At 38.2% G+C, this 25090-nt stretch overlaps 3 protein-coding genes across 6 annotated transcripts; 2 read left to right on the forward strand and 1 right to left on the reverse strand.

The window, feature by feature from the left end:
* Positions 1-557: 557 nt before the first annotated feature.
* Positions 558-2487, forward strand: LOC139783424 (ceramide-1-phosphate transfer protein). Its single transcript, XM_071722582.1, has 4 exons — positions 558-1017; positions 1398-1606; positions 1679-1854; positions 1924-2487. Exons 1-4 carry the CDS (start codon positions 890-892, stop codon positions 2044-2046), a joined length of 636 nt encoding a protein of 211 aa, XP_071578683.1. The 5' UTR covers positions 558-889; the 3' UTR covers positions 2047-2487.
* On the reverse strand, positions 2196-6858 carry Cnt2 (Concentrative nucleoside transporter 2). Its single transcript, XM_071722572.1, has 12 exons — positions 6278-6858; positions 6068-6124; positions 5585-5753; positions 5310-5481; positions 5078-5243; positions 4335-4529; positions 4012-4173; positions 3814-3907; positions 3567-3726; positions 3286-3451; positions 2864-3203; positions 2196-2767 (listed from the first exon to the last, which is right to left on the reverse strand). The coding sequence occupies exons 1-12, from the start codon at positions 6305-6307 to the stop codon at positions 2670-2672; spliced, it is 1809 nt and encodes a 602-aa protein (XP_071578673.1). The 5' UTR covers positions 6308-6858; the 3' UTR covers positions 2196-2669.
* An 8849-nt stretch (positions 6859-15707) lies between these two features.
* Positions 15708-25049, forward strand: LOC139783433 (uncharacterized). 4 transcript variants are annotated; one of them, XM_071722591.1, is made up of 7 exons: positions 15709-16199; positions 16418-18137; positions 18378-18404; positions 22718-22839; positions 22954-23196; positions 23284-23514; positions 23985-25049. In XM_071722591.1, the coding sequence occupies exons 2-7, from the start codon at positions 16603-16605 to the stop codon at positions 24080-24082; spliced, it is 2256 nt and encodes a 751-aa protein (XP_071578692.1). In that variant the 5' UTR covers positions 15709-16199; positions 16418-16602; the 3' UTR covers positions 24083-25049. The 4 variants fall into 4 exon arrangements, with proteins under 4 accessions (XP_071578699.1, XP_071578692.1, XP_071578688.1 ...); XM_071722587.1 differs by having other exon boundaries at positions 15709-18137; XM_071722605.1 differs by having other exon boundaries at positions 15712-18137; positions 23284-23510.
* The last annotated feature ends 41 nt before the right edge of the window (positions 25050-25090 follow it).

A 25090-nucleotide genomic window follows, 5' to 3' on the forward strand; every position in this document is an offset into this window, starting at 1 on the left:
TATTCGAACGTGTATTGCTTAGCGAAATATCTTATTTTTCTTCTATTGGTAACGCTTTTCTCTACAGTATTTTTTTATTATTGCGAGAAAACATGATAGAGATTGCATACTCAAATTATCTAATGTAGCAACTTTGCGAGAAAGACGTTATAGCAATTTTTTCTGCCTGATTTATATTATTTAAATATGTCTTGATCGTTGACGTTACCTTCCATCACTATCTTCATTTTCATTCTTTGAATTTTTATCTTTCTAAACCTATTTTTACCTCAAATTACTGGCAAGATGTGACGATTTAAACATATTATACATATATAAATTAACTACATATATTATTATGCACATATATGTATAGTTATATTTTACACACTTCAATAATGTATCATATGAAGATTAGATATGACCTTAAGTAGAGTGCGCTAGGTTGCATTTCTCTGTGTTCGTTCTTTGTTGTACCAGAGAGAAACCTGAGAGAGGCCATCCCTTTGTTCTTACTGAGGACATGCGTCTTCTGAGAAAGTGCGACTCAACTACGTCGTTTCGCTCGGTGACTGTACATGGTTCGCGTCCGTGCTAATGGTTCGTGTTCAGTGGATGGCCGGCGGATGGCTGGTAGATGGCTCAGGTTTCTCTGGCTGTACGGAATGGCTTTGAATTATGAACGTAAATGCTCAAATGATAAGTGCGAGAATAAACTGTCATCTATCTTAAAATGACGCCGTCACAATGTTGAATACGTCATGCACCATCTGTTAATGTGATAAGCAGATAGTCATGTCTGATTTCAACAATTTAACGGATTCGAGGAGATAACGTAACGACTTAATCGTAACGTGGCGCAAAAGCAGATTCGATTTTAGTGTTGGGTTGAATACAGTAACTCTATATAATGGCGGAGGGGCCGGAATTAAGTTTCTTCGATTTACGAACGGTACACGATCATTTTGATCAAGCTCTCGTGGAAAATGACGATGTCGATCTAAAAGCATACCTAGAGGCCTACAATGAACTATACAAGTAAGTTAAATCGCTGATTTGTGTTTCATTATCTAACATAACCTTACTATATCGTGTATGGATTTCAAATGATTAGGTTTTTTGATTTATTACGGTTGACATTTGATAGCTAATCTACGACATCTTTGCGACATATCAAAGTGAAATAAATAATTAAAAGCAAATAACCGCGTTATACTAAGTAATTATTTACATTACTGCATTAAAAATATTTGTTACATTATGTGTTATCTTAATATATGAATTACATATATTGTCTTTATCTTCTGTTTGCCTCGTTAACTCAGCAGAATAATTGTTATCTTTTATTAGTCTATATCAGATTTGAGATTACATCTATATAAGATTTGTGTTTCGTAACATGCTACGTGCACACACAGATTTTTTCAGCTGATGGGCAGTGTCTTCAGCTTTGTCTCTTCTGATCTGAAGCAAAAGATAGACACCTTGACTGACTTGATAAATAAAGACACTCAGAACTATACGACTATTAAATCTATGATTGAATATGAGAGAGAAAACAAACTTTTAGAGAAAGCCAATTTTGTCAATGGCGCACGTACTTTATTGCGACTACATAGAGGTTTAGGTACCTACTACATTGTTATCCCTTGATACTATTTAGAAATTTGCAGATGTCTTATGTTGTTTGGCCTTCTAGATTTTATTAGAGAATTTTTACAACAACTGAATGATCTCACAGACATTGATAAAACAGTTTGTTGTTGTCAAGACGCATATAACAAAACCCTTGCCAAGCATCATCCATGGGTGATCAGAAAAGCTGCAATAGTTGCGATGTACACTATGCCTACTAGAGAGGCTTTATTCAAAAAGGTAAACAGATTAACTTATCTTACAATTACGGGTAATTTCTTGAATGATTTATTTCACTTGCACTCTCAGGTTTGCGGTGAAAATGTTCAGCGGAACATAGACGTTTTGCCTAAAATGTTGGAAGTGACTGCCGACGTGTTTAACCGCACTGACAGCATTTATAAAACTTACCAATTGCATACTCTACCGTAAGCGATCACAGCAAATAAAAGCAATATTTTATCTGATACTTTTGAGTTTTTGAAGCACGGCACGTGGCATTCCACATATTCGAGATATTGTGATATTACTGCATTACGATATTATCAATTGTATAGTTAATTTTGAATAAATAAGTATGCTTATTTTTGGGAATATGTATTGCTTTATAATTGATATATGTACAATTATTATGCTGACAACGTACAAATAATGGCACAAGCGTACAATAAGTATATCACTTATGTAATGTGACCTTGTCAATTTAACTTAGTATGTGTTATTGCGCTCGAAATTTATTTTACTAGGTTTAAGCATCGTTTCCGGTCAGACTCGATCTTGTGTGTGTGCTATTTATAAACTATATTTCGATGTTGTATAAAAACTTATTACTGATAAAAAGAATGTAATAAAATTTATTTATCTCTCCTTTTACTATCGTTAGTATCTGCAATATTATTTGCTTACAATTACTTCGCAAGAGCAATTCTTTGCGTACTGCTATTTCTTCTCAAAGTGAAAGATTTTAAAGATGAGATAAAAATATGAATCTTAATGCGATTATGTATATATCACTGTGATGCAACTTCCTAATTTTAATGTATATATGTACCTTTTCAAATTATATCTAACGAAGTTAGTGTCGTTAAAGTGACATTTGGTATTGTCGTTGTAATGTTTGCGGAAGATAATGAAGCGTCATCGATTAACATACCTGAAATAATAAAATAAAATTCGATAATGTAATATTCGATGCAACTTAAGGGAAGCGGTATACAGTCATAAAATCAAATCGGGATTTCAACTTTACCGGCGACACTAGCTGTGAGAAAACAGACGGCGCTACCAGCAACAAAAGCTCGCACAACGACATCCGTTACTTGCTCTTTCTTTTCTGGCGCCAAAGACGAAAAAACTCCGACCTGGATGCCAATTGATCCTGGATTCGCGAAGCCGCAGATCGCGAATGTGGCTATTGCTTCCGATCTTCCGTATAATAGGCCCTGCTCCTTGAATTCGCCCATCCTTTGGTATGCGACTAATTCATTGACCACTGTCTTCAAACCTATCAACGTCCCCACAACTTCGCAATGTTCCCAAGGAACACCCATCATCCAACTTAGCGGCATAAAAACTTTCGCCAATATGATCTGCAAAACTACAATTCTAAAATCTACCCAAAAGAATATATTTTTAGAAGCTGGAAAAATCAGCGTCGAAAAATTATTTTACCTCGAGACTTAATTCTAAACCAACCAGACCACCGAACCAAGAGAGAATTCCGTTTAAAAATGCAACGAAGGATACAAAAGCTACGATATTTGCGATTATGCCCAAAACGATTGGGAGTGCTGCTAATGCACCATTCGTTGCGGCATCCAAAATACTAGTGTCTGATCTAATTGTAAAAGTAATTGTAATTGTAAAAGTTTTAATAACAGCCATTATATTAATTGTAAGACTAATGATCGGATGATGATCGATAAATAATAAGTGATTTATAAAGCACTTACGACTTTTCAAGTTTTATATTTTCGGATTTCGTGAGACTTTGCTCAGTTTCTGGATAAAATAGCTTGGAATAGGCTAAAGAAGTCGGTGCAGACATTATGGAAGCGGTTATTAAATGAACCGGTTTAGCACCAAATTCTATATAAGCGGCCAATACCGTACCTGCAAATACGGGTGGGCAAATACAATTATAAATTGAAATTTAAAATGCTATCAGTGACTTATACTTATGAAACGGGTGCGACAAACCAGAAACCGTAGAAAATCCTGAGCTCAATATAGCATGTAGTTCTGAAGAAGTCAATTGATTGATATATTGTTTAATCAGAAGGGGGGATTCGGACTAAAAGACAAAATAAGTTAGCAGCTTTAAACTGGAATTAAAAATATTATGTGAGAATACAAGCGACTTATTTTTAAATTATTTAAACAATGTAATAATATTACCATCCCAATGAAAGGATTAGCAACGGCAGATAATGACTCACACAGCGTTGTACCCATTATGCTTTGCAAAATCCATCCTAATTTCACGATAATCCATTGCATTGTACCGAGATAGCACATAATTTGTACCACGAAGCTGAAGAAAAAAATCACAGGCAGTACCTAATGGAGCAATTTATACTAGTAGTAGTAGTTTGCAACAATACAAAATTAAAAATTAAACAAAAGCAATTATAAAGATAAACGAAGCAATGAAAAAATTTCCTAGTAATAAAATTAATTATTTTATATTTCTAAATACACAATAATGCAAATTAACTAACGGCAAAAGCGAAGACTCCTTGGCCAACTATTTCCTTTGAGAATACAAAGTTGGCGCCAGCTTTAGCATAATCCAAGAAAGTGACCACTTTGCCAGATACACAGTCGAAAATGCTATGACCAACAGGCCATCGAAGCATAATAAGTCCAAGTATAAATTGTAAAATCAAGCCCCAAATGACAGGTCTCCAATCGATCTGCATACATTTAACAAAATTATTAAAATAATTAGAAGCCACAAAAAAATAAAGGGAACTATTTTACATTTTATTAAAAAGATTTAAGTTATTTTATATTTGTATTTTGATTTTTTTCTTTTCTCTTCTGAAAAGTAGAATACCTTGCTGAGGAATAGAATACTGAATTATATGAATATGACGTATACTACACACACAAAATTTATGAACAAGAGATCTGCGTGCATTAAGTACATTAGACGATTTAATGAAGTGGGTTAATTCCAGCGGAATTGGCGACGCGTCTATCCACATGCCTTCAGCAACTTTCTCCGACACCACTCGTGTATGTGTCATAATCATTGGAGCGCGTTCGAGCCGATGCGACAGATGGGAATAATTATTACAGTAAAATATAAAATCCACGAATCAATTATTCTCTCGTAGTTTTTCTTCAAGCAATAGCGAGAAGAAATCCATTTTCTATCAATGTAATAATTGATAGATATGATCGGAGTCGGAGATTTATATAACTACATGACTTAAGCTTCAAGATACAATCTACTTGCCTGTCCCGGATGTTTGGAGAACATCCAACCTAATCCTAATATGACGATGACACAGAGAATACTAATTAGCCTGTATCTTGATCCTGCGGTATCGATGATAAGAAAAGTAACGATGGCTATTAGTATAATTAAATGAAGAGTCGTCACTCCGATGCGCGTCCCATATCTAAAAATTTTCATGTCGGTATAAAAATAATTTCTATTATCGGATCAAATAATATTAATTTCTTACTTGGTATTTCGCAAGCGCTCCAAGGAATTCGTTGCTGGCTGACAGCATTGTAAGATGTACTTCCAAAAATATCGTTTTACAATCAAAAAATAAAATAAGCCAAGATAAGTTAGTCCTGCAAGTATGAGTAGTAAACCATAGCCTTTACACCATTGAAAATCGCAATCTTTTTCTAAAATAAAAAACGTATCGTTATGTCACTATGTCAATTTAACTAATATTTTATCAATTAATCAAACAAAATTAAATTTTTGCTGAAACAAATTAATACTCACGATTATTTTTCCAATATATACCAGCATAGATTACATAGGCTATGACAAGAAGGTTTAAAATTGTTAAGCCAAAAGTCTTAAAAACCCTTCGATGTTTTGAAAGATAAGCATTGATCGCATTGCTGTTAGTCGCCCAAGGCTTCTTTGCTTTACGATAAGAATTAGTATTCTGTGAAAATAACATAACTATATGCTAATACTGCTTTGGATTATTCTTATATTACTATGCAAAATTTTGAACGGCAGTAATGTAAAGTTTCTACGTCCTGTTTATTTTAATTTCTAGTTGAAGTGAATATATAAATAACGTTACATTAGTAGTATTACTTATTTAACTGTAGCAAATTATATATTCTGCGTTTTGTCCATATAAATTATCTTCAATTATTTACGCGTAGAAATACGTTAGAAACTATAGTTGGATGATTGAGCACTTCGAGCAAGTTTTTTTCCGCTATGATGATAAAATGAAAATATGCTTACCTGATGCATAGGTTCACTTTCCCGGCGACCATCTTCTAATATATCTAATCGATTGTCCTATTGATCGAAAGTATAACAAATATATTCTTGACAATAAAAAATTCTTGAATATGAACAATAAAAAATATATTCTTGAATATTTAGAAAATTTTACTGATTACGTTTTATGAATTATTTGGTAAAAATTATTGATAGTAAAAGAGAAATTACTTCAAATGCCAGGTTTACTCTTCCAGACATGTCACTTGCTTTTCACCACACTTTATTAAAATATGTGTATACATGTAGTTTCTTTTCAATGCTCTTTTCGCTATACTGACGCAAAATGAAAGAATGTGTTTCGCGACATGCGAGGGAATCATAATTCTCGTATACTTTGTAATCTCATTGAAGTCGCACGAATAGATAACGTTGATAACAGGACGTTGTAAAACCTTGACCGTAGTTTGAATGTAGGTAATCGGCACACACTATTGTAATTTTCATGTATTAAATAACACAAAGTAATATAGTTTGATTAATTATCTGAAAATTTTTTCAAATTGATCCTTGTTAAATCGCTTTTCTAACTTGTAAACTGATAAAACTTTTGATAATAATTTTATCACAATTTCAATATCAATTAATCAGATTATCTGCTTCCGTTGACGTATTGATGTTTTGCGATAAATACTTAAACTGCATTGCATGAAGAAAATTTTTCGATGGCAAATGAAAAACATGTACACTGTAAAAACGTTAGATATTGCTTTTTAACTACGTGCAACATGATAAGACGCCCGAAGAACTACTGAAAATCGGTGACAAGATATAGCCGTTGTGCATGGCACAACGAGGTACGAGGAATACGAGTGGGGATACTCCCTTCTTACTGTGACATTTTGAATGAAAAAAGATAATGTGAATCCCCTTTTGCAATCGTGAAACTATGATGGATTTTGCTGAGGTATAGAACGTCTCAGATTCATCACATTTCCTTTCACTTATGAATTCTTGTGGGTGATTATCTTGAAACAAACTTTTTAAACCTTCAACTCTATTCTATTATTATGTACAATATACTTATTATATTCATTTTTCCCGATTTATATGAAATATAAATTTTTTGAAATATTTCACACATTTGGCAAAATATATATCTCTGAGGATTGCAAAACTTGTCGCAGTTGATTAGATATATTTTATTAAAGAGCTTTATTTCAAATTTTATATCAAATTTTTTTCGGCCAATAAAAAAGTAAACATTATTTGATTTTGAACATCAATGAGCATTGTGTTATTTACGATACACGAAGATAGAAGAATGCTTGTTTGTAAAAAAATATATATATGTATACATATACTACAAGACTTTTCTTACATATAATTGTAATTATAAATTTCATCGCTTGTTGTATTGTATATCTTAAAATATATGTATTTTATAGATATACCTCTCTAGTTTATTGGAAATATATCTTTTTTACATATCTTGGAAAACGCGTTAGGAAACGTTTACACAATGTATACCATTTATATGTATAATTTATGCAATTTCTTACATCATCCTTGCGTAATATCTTTAAATTTTTCGGCCACTTACTAGCGTGATATAATAATCCTGTTTACTTTATGCAATGATACGGTGGCAACTTATCTTTTAAATTAACATAGTCACACAGAACATTTGAAATATTTTGATGGAAATGATATTTGAATATATTTCCTCTATCTACACCTATCACACAATTTATTAATGGAACCAGTAGGCCTATTCTGTAATTCTTAACGACAGTTTCGTTATCTTTATATTGTTGTTGTACAGCTTTTTTATCATATACAATATCTGCGCAACGCAAATATAACGATAACGAAACTGTCGTTAAGAGTTACAGAATAGGCCTACAGGTTCTTTTCAAATTTATCTCATCGTTAATGAGAAACAAATGACAAAGAGCGATTTGTTAGATTGATATCAAGAAACGAATAGAAAATATCAAAATGCGTTTTGTTTCCTGTCATTCTCGTATGCATACACGTGCCACCATCACACAACATGTCCGAATCGCTACGAGGTCCGACACGTGAAATGCAACCTAAACAGTACATAAAAATTCTTGCGTCGCCACGACTCAGATGTATGGGCGTACAGTTAATCGGTATTGCAGATGAATTGGATGAGACGTGGAAACTGGAGAACAAAACTGGAAGACAAAACTATACATCGCGCACGGTCCGTGACCGTAACAAAGGAAAAAATGTTTTGAAATAGACATTATGTATAATTGCGTAATATAATGACCGTGACATAATTGCAAGAAACGTTTTTGTTTCGTAGACGATAAAAAAATATTGTTTTAACGGGCAGGAAATTACCTACGTTTTGACGATATTGCGAAAGCCAATGCGAGGCCATTTAGATACGTTTAACGATAATGTGCACAACTCTAGATATAGAGTTATCTTGAGTTGTGCACAACTCAAAAATTCACAATTTTCAGAAGAGAAAAAAAATAAATTTAATTCAATTTTTTTGAATTGTGAGATAACTGACGCAATTACGATTATGATATTTTGTTATAATAAAACTTATACTGTTTCTTGAAGAGGTATGCTGTGATTCACTTGTCAATTCACTTAGGACATTATATATCCAGGAAACCGCAACATAACCAGTTTAAAAGAATAACGACACTTCTGCTTCATGCAGCGGATTTCGCATATAGACCTGTAACACCTATTATAGGTAACATCTTGGGCATACTTTTTATAGGCTTAATTTAAAATTGAAATTTTTTGATTTGTGCGACAGTATTCTTCTCGGGGTGCAATATGTTAAAAAAGTCAAATTTATAATTAATTAGGAAAATAAAGTATAATTATTTTTAATTATATAGATACGGAGAACATGGAAATTCGAAATACAAAAGAACATGTATCTTATAGTATATAATTACATTCACATAGTATTTGTAACGATCTAATTTTGGAAAATCGTATGCATTTGTTATTTAAAAATATGCAGTGAGTGATAGGTATATTTTGCGGTATATATTCGATAATACAATCAAGTAACTAATCCTACATTAGTTCAAGAGTTTAACGTTAAAATATTGTTTGCATGATCTATTTTTCGCGTGATACCCTACATGTTTATTATCTTAAATCTATACAGAGCTATAGATTGTCCCGTAAATCACGAAGCAGGAAGTCCGAGTAATCGGAGGCTCTCAAGGCTAAACTGTCTGGCTGCTGGCGAGGAACAAAAAAATCGGGAAGATGAGCTTATCTCGTCGAGACGACGCGACGAGAGAACATTATTTTGCCGAGAATCATGTTCGAATTTTTGTTTGAAGCGATGCGCGACGGATCGAGTTCTTCCTCGCTGTAAGCGTTCTCCCTTCCGTTTGATAAAGTCGAGTTACTTAATTCCATTTCTCGGGCGAGACTATTAGTAAGTTGTAAGAAGAGTGCTGTTCTGTAAAAATCACTTTTTTAAAGCCGCGCTACCTTCTCCTCAATTGTTTTCGATTTATGCACTCTGTATATCATAAACAGCGGAGTTTTATAAATTGTCACGTAAATGTTTTGATTAGATCAGCGTAATTTTTACGATATAAACAGAAATAATTCTCGCCGACGTAAGGCCTACTTTCACTAGTGGATTATATTCTGCTTGGGCTCCCTTTTCGACACTGTCACATGACGTAATAATGTGTTTAGTCTGCCGAATGTTTTAGACTTCGTGGTATTTACAAACGGTATAGTCTGCTGCTACTCGAGGAAGAGAACAAAGGTTTTTGGGAGGAAAGAAATTAGCCCTCAACATTTTTTTATCTTACATAATTACAGGAAACGATTAAAATAATAAGATTTCTATTAAAATTTATAGTAAATTTCACTTGATTACAAACTAACTATATTAAAACTCCGATCTATTTATTGCGTTACACAGCATATATTTACATTGCTCCATCTGATCACCATAAGTCCAGACTATATATTTAGGCAATAGATCTTTTTCTATTTACGTCTGCCTTACTGCGCGGCCTTGATAACTCCATGCGAAAATTATTCTGTTTTCTATGCGCACGTAGTAGCGTAGCTAGGCGAGCCAGTTTTAGATTTCTGGCATCGTGCCAAAAGCAACATAAATAACCAAATTTGAAAACCGCGTAACTCGTACATTCGTGGCGACTGACGAGCTACTATGCGTTTTACGATATTAATTGTTGAAATCACCGTGGATAGTTTGATAAGCCATCGTATCAATGTCGAATAATGTCACGATTCTCCGAGACGAATCCGACGCGCGGAAATGCGGACTCACTGCCTCGCGCGCGGAAATAGTACCTGCTGATTTGCCTGATACTGGACACACGAGTAGAGCACAGGAAAATCAAGTATTCCGCAAAATTCCATCATCCTTCTCCTTCATTACTCTATACTCCCCGCCGTCTTCGCCCATTTCAAACGTCCCCTTGGAACGACTTTTTCGCGTCATCAACATCGACGTCCCGTCATTTCTTATCGCCTCCCTTGGCTCGAAAACAAGAGCATCGAATTCAATCATTCACCATTTCATTAGAACAGAAATGCGTACACAACTTTGTCTTGGCTCATTCGAGCCTATAAAATCTGAACTAATAACAAGACTTACAAACAGATGATTTTTACATTGTCAGCTTCAACAGCTACATGTGCGGTATGTCTAACAGTTTTTATTTTTTATTTGATTCCGTTTGTTATAAATCAATATAACTTTTCTACTTTCTAATGTAATAAGTAATAGGATATTGTGCAATTTATTACGTTATATAAAAGAAGATCGTGGCACTGGTCGAAATGTTATAAGTTGGAGTTACATAATCGCGATACGCGACGACGGAATCGTTTGTCGCGTACGTGGCATAATTCGTGATTAAGCATCTCGTCATTATGCGATTTAACCAGACGGAACGCATACGTAACTGCGCGTACGCTTCCTTCCTCGTGTTCTCGTGTTCCTTCTTTACTCTCGTTTCGTTGGAATGCCGATTCATCCGTCATCGTCTGTCGCAGCACGCGACACCCTTCGGCGGCTATACAGCATACAGCTCGTGTTCCACCTTGTAATTCTCCTACATCACTTCCGACATTCGTCCTTCTCTTAATTTCATTGTTATATTTTTTATTTAAAAATGGAAACTTTATTTGAGATACTCGGATCTCTGCACTTATTTTTACAATTTATTTTATCAATTAGGAATCAATTTTTTGCAAAAAAGATACAGATCTAAATTTAATTGTAATATTTATAATCGTGTTGTTAAATTTAGCAATTTATGATTTATGTGCGCGTTTCTCTATTTCTCTCTCTCTCTCTGTTCTCATATAATTTGCAAGAAAAGAAATATTTCATTTTTAATTATTTAAAATTTAAGGATTATGAGATATACATATATATGACTTTTGAACTTTCCGTTTTAAAAATGTGCGCATGCAGAAAGGGCTTTACGCTTAGCTTAGAAAGTTTATAAAAATGCGTCTCGCATTTCGGTCTTAAAGTGTACGTCTGCGCTACGAAACAAGCGTGAAATATTGAAGAGTCGAGAGGCAATAGTGAGCTAGGGATAAAGAGGGGGGAAACAGGGAGATCTCTCCTCAGTCCTCCGGCGATTTGCGTGTTCCCGATAGGCAGGTATTGGTTTTAAAATGACCGTCTGGTCTGAAAACGATTGCGTTGCGCGCCCACGCGTGGGTGCCGACGCGCGGATTGCGCAATCCACTCCGAAATTCAAATCCCGATTCCACGAAGCGATCGAAGAATCGGGAAGGCGGACCGAGAACGTAGTATCCCCTGACGGATCCCGAGAAGAGAGACCTTATCTTGATTGCTGTCTGCCTCCGTTCTCTCGCAGGCGAAGACATCGAGGGCCGAGTGTTGGCCGGAGAGACCATGCAAATTGCACGATTTCCATTTCTTTTTTGTTCTGTTTCTGCATCTTCCTCCTTCCCCGTTACCATCGCCACAGCCGTCTCGCGAGTCCTCGCGTCACGCCGCGCCGCGCTGGTCCGATCGGCCGGACAGTGTCGGTGGAATTCTTTTTTTTTTTACATTTTACAATTCTGATCGGAGGAAACGGGCATAAGGCGGAATAATTTGGCGCGCGTGGGCAGAGCGTCTTAAATTCTCACTCGAACGTTCCTCGTGCCTCTCGGGGGAGAAGCAGAAAGAGAACGCCCAGAAGAAATAAGACTCTGTCATTAGGGAAGGCGTATCTCGGATGCACCGCGCCGCGACTCAACTCAACGCCAGGTGAGACCATGTTCTCCGAGAGACCAGAAGCCCGATGTTTACCCGCGGGTTTTTCTGCTCTGATATGTTGCTCTCTCCCCGATGTTGTCTGCATCGACTGCGTCGCCATCGAACAGCCAACGCGTGTTATTCTCCTTACATGTTATCCTCCCTCCGGGCTATGAAAACAATTCCAAGAAACACTGTCGGACATATTATGCCGGTGGTTATGCTCAAGTCCCATTATGATTGCGAAAAACCTGCTGCATATTTATTTTCAATCTTTTTTTTTTTTTTTTTTTTTAATAAAGAAACACACCGGTGTTGATAGATACTTGATGATCGAATTAAGTGGCATTCAAACGATCCGGACGATCCGGTTCAAGTAGTCGAAATTTTTTATCATTCGTCAATTAATCACGGTCAGATCACGAATAGTTTTCAACGATATAACAGAAAGATTTCTTTACTGTGGCTCCGCAGTCTGATCGACGCGTCGCTTGATGAGTCGAGCGGAGCGGAGGGACTCTCATTCGGATGGTTCTTCGTAGCATCCCCCATGAGCCAACAGGAGGCGGTGGGACATGCTACCGATAAGGACGACAAACGACGAGTATTACGAGTGTGCGAAACAACAATTTGACTTGGCGAGGCGAGGTCCGGCGCATTATTTATTTTGGTACGTCTAGACGCCAGATTGTCTGTCCGCATGTCCGATCCGCGACGGAGAATTCGGTGGTGACGTCAGGCAGCCGTTGCATCGCCGCCGCCACCGCGCCATTCTCTCGCACGCGAGATCAAATTGCATCGTGTGTCTCTCCTTCGCTCACCCTATAACCCTCCGACGTACATGTCGTACGCAGTTAAGCCCGCGTGTCTGCACGCCCGCGCGTGATCGCACGTGGGTACTTTATGTGCCCGACGTGTCTTCCGAGTCTGAGGGCCGGTTTCACCAACGTCGCGTAACTTTAACCTTAGCTTAACTCATCCTTTGTCTCTTTCTAAGGGGGACAGAAGCGAGAAATAACGGTGGCTTTACCGATTCACTATTCCCACTTGAGACTAGAGCTAGAAATAGCTAGTTTCACTAACGTCGGTTAATTTTGACCACTGATTCGCGGTTTCTAGTTCTAGTTCCAGTTACAGAAAGTAGCCGAGAGACTAAGACTGCGAGACAAAGTAAAATATTGTATTTTTTTAAATTAAAATAAATGAAATAGGATTGTTAATCGATCATATCCTTCGACGAGAATAGTTCTTCGAAATATTTGTTCGAATTCTTTGACAGTTACAATTTAAGCGAACGAAAAGAAGCGATTTATAAAATAGATTTAAGTGAAGTTTATAAATGTATTTAGAAAGTACATATTCGATTTGCAGACGTCACGCGCACTCATTCATACGCAATTTAAATGTATAAAGTGTGCGAGATTAAGTATAAGGTATGAAAAACGTGTGTGGGTATATGTGTGTATCTGAAACACCGTAATGCACTTCTTTCGACCCACGTGCTTCTACGTCAACCAGCCTGGTTTGAACAGGGGTGAATAAGTGGCTACGTCTCGGTCTCGATTCATCGATTTGTTTATAGCAACCGTTCTATTTTTTTTCTCGTATGTTCATCACGGTGAATCAATTTGAAGAATATGCATTAGGTTACATTTTTCAAAATATCGTATTATAGCGATAGTTTACATTAGATAAAAATAATGATGTACGTTGAATATCTAACATAATAGCCGCTTTATTAGATATTTTTCTAAAAATTTCTTATTATGAAATTCTATAAATAATTGTCGCAACAATTTGCTTGCGGCCTTTTTGGGGGGTAGGAGCGAGAACTCTACGCACGTATCTGTTTTTAAATATGATCCAGACTTTCCATCCTCGAATATGATAATTGATCTCTTCGTAAAAATAAATTACGAATTACATTATTTTTACTTTACAATATATCAAAGATAATTCTGCAGTCGATTTGAAAATATATAAATAGTTTCTTCTTCTTTCATGACAAATCTGAATTTATTGAATTTACTTACATCTTAGTCTAATTCTTTATTAAAGATTTCTGATTAAAATTTCGAGTCATTGTAGTAATTAAGGACAATCGAAGCTTGCAAATTTCCATGGAGATTTCCGCACGTGGAAGTAAATTGAATATGTCACGGCCGCCGCCTCTTTCTCTTTTTATTCTCCCTTTTTTCTTTTTTCGACTTCTGCCGTCGGCGTGCGTTGCCACGCATCGTATTTTCACGCACGCACGCGGAGGCTGCATTTATTAAAAGCGATACATTATGATTCAAAGATCATATCTTTCGATTCGTCTAGACAGCGGAGAGGGAGGCACCCTATAAAGTTGTACGTGGCTGCCCCTGAAACAACCATCCGAATACGACGCGCCTCCTTGTACATTTCTTTCGTGTAAGCCTCGTGTGCTCCCGTCGTACATCGTTATACCTGCTACTCCTTTTTTTTCCGTCAGTTCCCTCGCATTTCGTCGCACGTTCCCTGAAGCCGTTCAATCAGGCGAACTCTATCTTGCTGAACAACCGAGACTTCGTGGAAACAGACAAAGAGGAGAGAGAAACTCTTTCTCTTTTCGTTGCCTTCGCGCTAATCGAAATATATGAGAGAGCGACGGTGCCCTGGCTAAAAAGAGGCCACGATTCGATCGAGTTATCGCACGGTAGGAGATCGAGATCGATTTTTTGGTAGCGAAAGCCCGGCGCGCGCGTAGAGCATCATTTGCGGTCGCGGTGAAAGGAGGAAAAAATTTGACAATATTCACCTGCGCCACAAAGCCACATATACCTACATTGTATATACATGTCAGTATATACAGATTTCTGAGTGCCACGTGAGTATTTGCATGATTGAGGCACGAAGCCGACGATCCGCGAGACGATTTGCGAAATTTGAAATGACCGGTACAGATATCACAGATAAGTGACGGAGGAAAAGAAGATCAGGACAATCAGAAATTTGGTCAAGGAACCAATTCGATTCGGCACGATTTCTGGTAATAATCAACGGGAGGCAGATTCGCGCCGAGGAAGAATATAAAAAAGTGTACGAAAAAGAAGAGGAAACGGTGGCGAAGAAGGGGCAGAAGAAGAAAGAGGTAAAACGTCGCGAGGAGAGAAAAGGCTGTTCTCCGCGGGATTTCGGTGCGCGACGAAAAGGGGTTACCCGGGTTTGAACGAGTGGAGGAGAAAGAGTGGAGCCGACGTGAGAGGCAACGGTGGTGGAGAGAAAGAGAGAGAGGGAGAGAGAGGGAGAGAGAGAGAGAGAGAGAGAGAGAGAGAGAGAGAGAGAGAGAGAGAGAGAGAGAGGGAGAAAGAAAGAGAGGGATAGAGGGGGAGGAGAGGGAAGAAAAAAGGAGTCATCGTAGTAACACACCGGCGCGTCTCCTCTCGCGGCTTCGTGGTTGTCTCGGAATTAGTGAGTAGACAGAATTATGTCTGTGAGCTGGCCAGCACGGCTCAGTTGAGACTTACTGCTCAGAGCGTGCACACGCATACTACGAATCCTTCCTACTTACGCACCTCGCGCCTTCCTCGTGCGATTAGAACTTAGTCCGCGACTGCCGGCAGACCAATCACGGTCCATTTTGCTAACGCGCCTCCGTACGAAACGGTGCCTTCCTCTTCATGTGTTGAACGTGCTACGGAGTTCTCTTGTCTTTGAAGAAGCGTCAGGTAGCTAGGTGACGGAATCGCACGGAGCCACCCGCTCCGAGGAGACGGTGACGTCTCCAAGACCCACATCGCCTCGAAGAAATTTCGACGAAACTTCAGAGAACCAGAAGACACGCGATTAAGATACTTTCTTAATCACGCTTCTTGCTGTCATCTTCTTCCGTGATTCTGCGAGGTGAGCGAGATACAGATCGCAAATAGAGACTAATATAGCACAATATCGAATGGTTTGTCAATGGACTTTGAGAATTTAACAACGAGAAGATCTCGACGAAAAATTCTCTTAAAAGCAAAAGCTATTATTTTCTTCCGGAAATTTGGAGATTACTCGTAAGCTGCAGCCGTCAAGCACGTTTTACGAGATTTTCAGGGCTTGACATTTATTTTTTTTAGTGAGTCATCTACTCAGGTTTAAAATTATTCTTGGAGACAAAATCGAGCATTCCAAGCTATTTTATTTCTTACAAGATTACCCAATTTCTGGAACACGAGTGCTTCAATCGTCCTTGTAACCGAATATCATTCGAGTGCATTAAAGTTCTCGGTCAATTTGAGACACATTTTTATTACCTGCGACAATGAGCATTAAATTCTACGTGCTTTTTTTATTAATATCCATCACGGCCAATGCGTGGTCTCATCGTCATCACCATCATCATCATCATCATGAATATTATCCAGAACATAGAAAAGAAAATAGTCACGTAAATTTTGTCGAACAAAAATCCAACTTTGGAAATGAAGAAACCACAGATACTGTACAATCAGAATCATCGAAGAAAAATGAAGAATATTCCGAGGTTTTAGATAGCAAAGGATCAATTCCCTTCAGTGCTCGGAGATTAGAGAAAATGTTAGAGAAGGCAATCCTGAAGATAATTACAGGTGATCTCGGCACGGCAGAGATGCTCCTGTTGAAGAGCTTGAATTACACGCCGGAAGAAGTGCTGGCGATTCGCGAGCGGGAACTTGATAAGCGAAAGGATGAAGAATTGAGAAAAATAGAGGAATCCAATGAAAAAAAATACAACAATGAGAATCTATATAGAGACAAAGCAAAGCATTGGAATTATAATTCTATGGAATTGGAGTCATCTTCTCGCAATGACCCCGACGTAGATGTGGCGAGGAATGAAAGGAAGAAGAACCGATACAAAGGGAAAGCCTCTTACGACAAGGACTTTGACTTTGACGCTTATAATCGCCAAGCGGTAATCGATTACGAAAACTTGGCTTCCAAGCTTGAGCTGCAGCAATCGTGGACCGAACCTGCGAATTTTGATTATGAAACCGAGTCAAGAAACTCCGAAGAGCAGAACCCGTCGCAAAACATTCATCAAGACTTCGACCGAGCCATGGAGCCCCACGTGATCTTCAAGATCCCCTACGACGATTCCGAGTTCGATTCCAGTTTCGGGTCTGATGAAAAATCGAAATTTATAGACAGAGACGCCCTTGTTTTGTCGAAAGATCTGAAACATCGCATTCCTTTGTCCTTGAGACACACGACTGCGAGGAATGTTGCAAACTCCTTTCACGCTTCGTCATTGTCTACTTCTTCTTCTTCTTCTTCGTCTGCTTCTTCTGCGGCTACTGGGCACACTCCACTTCCCATAGTATACCAGCTGAGGAATTTTGAAGACGTCAGGTCAGATCACCCGAAGAATCAACCTTCCTTCAGCACGACGGAGTTTCCGGAACCTATTACCACGAGCGCTATTATTACAAATGTTACATCAAATGCGACTTCCAACACAACAGATTTTGCCGACTCAGCGAACGACGATAAATTGTCTGTCAAAGATGCAGATAATACGACCAACAGAAAAATCAGCGAGTACGAGGGGCTAGAATGGGTTGGAGACGATGTTTATAGGGTGATACCGGCTTTTGCGGACTCATTGGGTTACGACAACACTGATGAGACATCAGACGACGAGGAGCAAAATCTTGATATCTTCCCAGAGGGAAACGAAAACGATACTGTGGAATACCAAAATGATGCTTTAGATCCGACAAAGCTTTTCACAGCCAATGCCAATAACTCCATTGAGAACGCATCACAGACCAATCTGACTCTCTATCAACAACTAGCGCGCGCTCATCGTTTGGGGTAAGTTGAAATAAAAGAATACTTTTGCATAGTATGGGAAAAGGTGAAAGTGGCTTATCATTACTCTCAATGATGAATATCTCAGTAGAAAAGCATCTATATGTCATCCTGATTTCGTTTTATTTAAACTTACATTTCTCCTCGCACTGAATCATAATTTTATTAAATGTTGTTTATCACTTGCTCCGCTTAGCAAACGCATATCTAGTATTTACAATATGTGCTTCTTGTATCTTTTAGAGAAAACGTAACTTCAAGCTTCGCCAGGTAAGCCTCTCTGGAGGCCTTTATTATTCGGTAAGGCATTTGGTGTGCCGTGACTTTTTTTGACCATTTTATTTTAACGTGCACTTTTGACAATCGCTTAGCTTGCGCATTACTTTTATTTTCGTGTTTTGCATGAAACGTATTATATCGCGAATGCTCTTATAGCGAGACTGATCTGGAGTTGTAATTGCATAATTTTCCAGATATTTTGCTTTCTCTCTCTCTTTCTCTTCCTCGCGAACAATATGATATATCAACAAATACTAATTCATGTAATTTTTTTCCAAATGTATATAAATGTTTACTGGGTATTCCGAAAATTGATAAAATATCAAGAAGAGATTGCAAAAGTCTTGCATTATGTGTTATTGGTAAAGTTTAAAAGCTTTGCAATAATATCTCTTTAATCTTTAATCCCCTTTAGAGTGTTCTTCGTTACATATAACGCCACGCATATTTTTACATTGTAGAAAACATCATAGTATCATAGTATTACTTTTTTGCAATGTTTTAATCTTGAGCAAGATTATGATTTGACGTATGCGATAAATAAATTTTCCAGAAGTTGATGTAAACTCGTTGTTGCATGATGCCGAGTAATCGTTTTTCACGTGGCGTATTCATTTTACGTGCGTAGTATGCGCAAGCATCTTGGAAATTAGAGGATTCGATGCGTAATACACAAGAGGCAAATCCGCCGACGTCGGCGTTCTCAGCGAAACGTTGCCCTCGTCACGTAAAAATATCTCGATGAACCGATAAAAGTATCGCGTCGAGGAGAGCAAAGAAAAGCTCAGTGGAGCAGGGAAATTCCGCGTTTGTGATCCTCGCACGTCAAGCAATAATTCTTGTTATGTATTCTATCGTATCTATCGTATCATCAGGGCACAAAATATGTATAGAGAAAATTTTCATCTTAATTTCAATCTCTGAAGAGATTTAATCTCTAGAAATACCTGTGGGTGTTACAGCATCGTAAAATCGAATTGATGAATGTGTCGATGATTAATGCGTCAATTAAATATAATATATTACGGTTTTCGTATAGGGAAAATAAAATTGTTTCTCATAAAGAGATAAGTTTGAAGGCGCAATAAAGTTTGCGCGAGGGACAGGTTTAGGATAGTGTTCTCAGCCAGGAAGGATACGCAGTGGAAATTCCGCTGCGGTCTCTAGCTGTGTTTTTAAATCGCCCTCTCCCGTTTCCCCACGACTGCTCGCAGCCCCACTCGTGCGGGTGTGCGCGGGCGTTTCTTTTATTTTATTAAGTCTAGACGCGTAAATGCATTCGTGCCGGCACTGGCGTAGCCCGTCTCGAGAGTCCTCCGAGCGCGTGCTGTTGCCGGTTGCCGTTGCATTCGTGCATCGCTCGCACGGTCGTGCGCGCGGTTGCAGCTTGCAGCGAGGATCCGCCAGCTATTATCCTCGAAGCTTTTACACAGCGTCTTCATTTCTAATTCATCCACTTTATTTCAATTTATTCTACAAGTTTGCAACTCTCCTAAAGGAGAGTAAATTAATCTCGACTGCGAAATTTCATTAGACGTCAAAATCTATCTTCAATTTATTCAACCTGCATGCATTTTTTTAAAATAGCGTTCCTTTTAGTTTTAATTATTTCATATAAGTGATCGCTAATTCGGCGCGATAAAAATGTCGAGAGTGCTTGATTCAAACGGTGATAGAGATAGAGAGAGGGAGAAAGGATGTCACGTCTGGACGGAACTCTTTCGCGGCGGGACACAATAGGAGCGAGAAGCGAGAAGCGCGTGACGAATGTCGCTCGCACAATTTGAGTCCGAGACATCGAGACATCGAGTTGAGCACCCCCGTAATCGCCGGGTGTCTAGTCGGGCTGCAGTTAGAACTCTCTTACGAGGTTACGTAACACATTTCAATTTAATGCGTTGACCTTGTCTATGCGTCTCTCTTCCTATGTCGACGGAGACGGAGCGACGGTGCGCGCGACGGAGAGAGAGGAGGAAGTTTTCGCCGGTGATCCCCTCGGTCCTCCATTCTCTCCTCTCTACCTCTCACCCTGCATTCCGCCGCCGCCGTCGCACCGCCAGACGGTGCAATGTGCATTTTTACGGACGGCCCAATCAGGCCGCCGCGCCGGTTACGCATCGTCGGCCTATCGCGTCGCGAGGAACCGTTCTTTGCTATTCTTCCTCACCGTTTTCTTTTTTTCCCCTCTCTCTAATCGTATTTTTTTTCCTTTTTCTTTTAAGCTGTAACTAATGTCCCGGATCAAGACATTCAAATTTTCATCAAAGCTCTCCTTCTCTCTCTCTTTCCTTTTCTCTTTCTCCTTTTTCCCATTTTTCTTATCTAATCTTCAAATAGAGCCAAATACGCCGACACGGCGATTCCCGGCTATGCTCCGGTGAATTTCATTATCGCGACACCCGGCCCACGAGGCGAGCGAGGAGAATCCACCGTGCACCGGCGCGCGGCGCGCCGCGCCGGTTCTCATGATGCAACGGCCTCCAGACTCTCCAGGTCCTTCCCTTTCCCAGACGGCGGACAGACGTGGCACGTACGCAACGAGTCGGCGCGAAACGCGTGACTTGGCCGCAGCTAGATTAACGAACATGCCTAGAATCGAACGCGAGGGCTCGGCCGCAGCCACTGCCACAGCCGAGCCGAGATTTCGGAGAAGAGCGCCGTAACTTCTCTGCTATCTCACAAGAAAAACAGGGTCTATTTTCTAGATAACCCCATAAGACTAGGATAAATAACAGATTTTGCCTTTTAGTTATCATCTTTTCCTTTTAGAGATAGGGAGAAGTAAAGACAGATCTGTAAAATTTCAAGAATTACAAAGAAGTTTTATATTTGTTTTCTCTCCTGTTGTTTGAGTTTGTTAGATTCGCTTTCTTTAGTTTTTTTTTTTTACTTTCTTTCACTACTTTTTCTCTCTTACTTTCTACGTATCTTCTTCTTTCCTTCCCTTTTCTGTTATTCCGGGAAATACAGTTTCCTGGTATTCAAATAACCAATAAGGTCGTTGACGTGGAAGCTGCACTGAAACCTCCCGAGTAAGCGTCTCGGACACCTTGTCGATGACGTAGAGAAATGACGCTCATCCTTCTTCTCCTTTCGCCCCATTCGTCGTTCTTTTTTCCTATTCCATCAGTCGTTGCTTAATGACTCAAAAATTTATTATGCAATCCTGCGGTGTCTCGGCTGATCGTCCAACGTCGCGCCGTCATCTTTCGAAACACGACAACAGTCTGCTTGTGATGAAAGTCTCGGAGGCCGTGAGGACCTGGCGCGCAAATAAACAAGTTCTTGTCCCGGCATCGACGAAAATCATGAGATCGCAATTTAATTGTTGTAAACACGAAATCTAAAAACTACAATAGCATCGAATAGAGGCGACGGGTGCAACGGGTCACATCGTTATATACGTCGCGTCAGGAAAAAGAGTGAAATTCTAGTCACGCGAACGCGAACAACCGACGCCAACGTTCAGTGCCGAAGAAAAAGTCTCTGTAGGCCGAGGCAGGGCGATGCAAATGAGTCTGGCCGAGACGTCTTGGGAATGAACTTAAGATTCGAGATGCGGCCTTAAGAAATTAAAGTTCCGCTGAGACCAGACGGAAAGTCGAGGTGATTGGGGTGCCGGTGTATCCGCCGACTGTCTAGCCGCTGTCTGCAACGTGTAATAAATGCCTTCGAGCTATACCGTGCCTCTGTAGGTCACTGACCATCGTCCATTGGCCCGTGTCGGCACCCGGAAGAGTCCGCCGGGAACCTGGAGGTGAAAATTCTCCAGCCGGCAAACGCGCCACCGCACTAGGTTCATGAAGTAAAACGTTATTTTCTAGAATGCGAAATCTAGATTGTCTAAGATTCTATAATAAACTCAGAATTCTTAAGAAACTCCAAAAAATATGTCCAAAAACATTTCGATAATATTTAGAACATTTTTAGAGCGTCTTTTAAATGTCTCTGCATGTTTAAATGTTTTTAAATATTTGGGTCTTGGGTTTTTTCAAGTTGAGCAAATTATTTTGTCTCTCTCACACACACACAAAAAATAGCTTGACACTCAATTTATATTTTATCGCTTTATGGAGGAGAACAATCTTCTGAAATTTTTAAATATTTTGGCTTAAACGCTTACGTTTCTTTTTTTAAAGCAATATCTTGTGCAAGATTAACACTATTCTAATAATACGCTGAAGCTTTGAAATTGGTGTGCTATCATATCATTGCTCATTAAATGTTCAAAGGCTTGGCACGATATCGTACCATTTCATTTAGGCATTTCGCGTAGCTTAATAAGCTTTGATCCGTCTGTGCAGTCTGAGCCAAAAGGTGATCGACAATATTAAGATACAAATTCTCATGGTTACTGGGAGATGGAACCTTAGCACCGACACCAATCAGGTTCAACGCGAGAAACTTACCATGTTTTCGCCTGCTTGTAAGTAATTCAATAATTCGTTTATTTCTGTGATGTTATTAAAAGAAAGAAGATACAGTGATAGAGTCTTTGAGGATATTGTTTATTAAACGGAATGCGCGATTCGTTACATAGGTCAGATACCTCGAAACGCGGATCCTGAGGCATGGATGGATCCATTTTCGATGAACATGTACTTTCAATTGAATTTTACTGCCCGCGATTACATTGTCGCTGCGAGATTGCGAATTTCTAAGTTACCGCAAGAAAATGTCACGACTTCCGACTTCCGACCTTCGAACCCTTTCGACGAGGATGAAGATGAGAAGATCAGGATATCCGTTTACTACTATACCAAAGCGCTGAGGAAGCATCGATGTGAGTATTTAATCGTTCATCAGGTTACTGACTTACTGATACGCGGCGTGAATATTCCGAGACTTTTGAGAATTGCAATTTCTGTAGCAAAGAAACGGCTAATGGATTCCATCGTGACGTCTCTGACGGGCAATGATACTCCTCTGGCGCTGGATGTCAGGCATGGCCTGAGAGCCTGGCGACCGTCTCCGCGAAATCAACATGGTAACAATCACGGTTTGGTGATTGAAATAGAGGACCAGGACGGTCGGCCGCTAAAACCGGCTCAGTACATCCAACAACCGACCTGCGGAGACCACGATTTGGATAAGAAGGCATGTGAGTGTGTGATCTAACAATACTAACTCCCGTTTGAGATTTGGATTGAGCCTTGGCTCTCACATTTTTGTGTGAGACTAAATAACGCGTGTAGTAACACTTGAAACAAAACTGTGTTAATAATATAATGTGTTTTGCACGGAAATTGAAATTCAAAGTATTTATGCACAGCTTAAATTAATTATCGATATCGATTTGAATCAGCAAATGGAAATTTTTTAATTATTTGAAATGTATTTTGAGTAGACATCTGCTGAAAATACATTTAAATTGTTTATGACTTAATAATTTAATTAATAATTATTGGTGTCCTAGTAATTTAATGAAGGAAAATGGAAAATAAGTTCTTAAAGAGCAAAAATTCATATTTTTTTTTATAAATTATGGATATGTGCATGTTTTTCAATTAATCCATTTTTAGACTACGATAATTTTGGATTGCCTTAAAATTTTTTTTTCTTTCTCTACAGCCGAGCGCACACCTGCACTTTTCGTCCGAGCCTGTCCTCGTTATATTCGTATCGTAAATGACAAAAAAGTCATGTACATAAATTGTAGTAGGCATTGATGGCAAAATTTACCTGACTACAAAGCAAAAGAATTTATTGCGAAATAAGAAAAATTGACTTAAAATATTGTTATTATCTTTATTTAGAAATATTTGCCATTAACACGTAAAGAAACGTGCACTTTTATTGTATAAACTCAGAGTCGTATAGAGAATCTATCTACCCAGAAGTACTATATAAGAATGAATCCTAAGTACTGGATTTTAAATTTTAGGAATTAAGAAATTCCATATCAAATCTAATGATTGAAGAATAGACTAGTAAATATATAAATGCAGAGATAGAATTACCAAGTGAAATGTCTGTTTTAAACAGCTTTGCTTTTATAGCAAATGCAATTTTTCAATGATTGCTTATCTTTTCCGAAATTTATTCGAAATTTATTCGGAAAAAAAGGTTCGGCTTTAAATACACAATAATAGTCTAATTGTAAAAAATTGATATGGTTTTCTAAGAGTTCTTTATATAGACTGTTTACTATTAACTTAAAGAAGAATTATTTAAATACAGTAAGATATATCTCTATATATATAAAGATATATAGATATATACAGTAAGATATAAAGTAAACTATCTCGTTTAAGCATCGTATTATAATGTATATATAATTAAATGTAAAATAGCGTATCGATGACTTATGCATTCGCCAACGTGTCAACATGCTCATGACTGATATAGCCAAATGTAAAAATTTAGGTTCATATATCTATTTATATTAAATATAGTTAGATTGATTAAGAGATCTTTTCTCCGAATCTTTAGTTAGACGAATTCGCGGAGAGTTTCTCTGCGAAAACGTTGCAGATTTCTAAGAAAGTCTTTCTTGTCTTTGAAATTGCAACGACTTCTTATGATACTTACAACGTATGTGACAAAAGAAGCGTAATGTTTAATGCCTTCTGCGGTGTATATAATGTATATTTCCATGTCATGTTGCAGATAAATAAATTTATTTGTAGTAAGATATACATATATATATATACATATATATATATATATATAACACA

Source organism: Temnothorax nylanderi, unplaced genomic scaffold (genome assembly GCF_030848795.1).
Source record: "Temnothorax nylanderi isolate EJ_2023f unplaced genomic scaffold, tnyl_v1.0 TNYL_tig0008_pilon, whole genome shotgun sequence".
In the NCBI taxonomy this organism is placed as follows: domain Eukaryota; kingdom Metazoa; phylum Arthropoda; class Insecta; order Hymenoptera; family Formicidae; genus Temnothorax; species Temnothorax nylanderi.

Coding starts and splice junctions, on each gene's coding strand:
- LOC139783433 (XM_071722587.1), top strand. CDS start 16,603: ATGAGCATTAAATTCTACGTGCTTTTTTTATTAATATCCATCACGGCC. Junction 18,405..22,717: donor GTAACTTCAAGCTTCGCCAG/GTAAGCCTCTCT, acceptor CCGTCTGTGCAG/TCTGAGCCAAAAGGTGATCG. Junction 23,197..23,283: donor AGCGCTGAGGAAGCATCGAT/GTGAGTATTTAA, acceptor CAATTTCTGTAG/CAAAGAAACGGCTAATGGAT.
- Cnt2 (XM_071722572.1), bottom strand. CDS start 6,307: ATGTCTGGAAGAGTAAACCTGGCATTTGAA. Junction 6,125..6,277: donor GAGTAAACCTGGCATTTGAA/GTAATTTCTCTT, acceptor TTCGATCAATAG/GACAATCGATTAGATATATT. Junction 3,204..3,285: donor GTTTAGAATTAAGTCTCGAG/GTAAAATAATTT, acceptor GTAGTTTTGCAG/ATCATATTGGCGAAAGTTTT.
- LOC139783424 (XM_071722582.1), top strand. CDS start 890: ATGGCGGAGGGGCCGGAATTAAGTTTCTTCGATTTACGAACGGTACAC. Junction 1,018..1,397: donor GCCTACAATGAACTATACAA/GTAAGTTAAATC, acceptor GTGCACACACAG/ATTTTTTCAGCTGATGGGCA. Junction 1,607..1,678: donor GCGACTACATAGAGGTTTAG/GTACCTACTACA, acceptor TTGGCCTTCTAG/ATTTTATTAGAGAATTTTTA.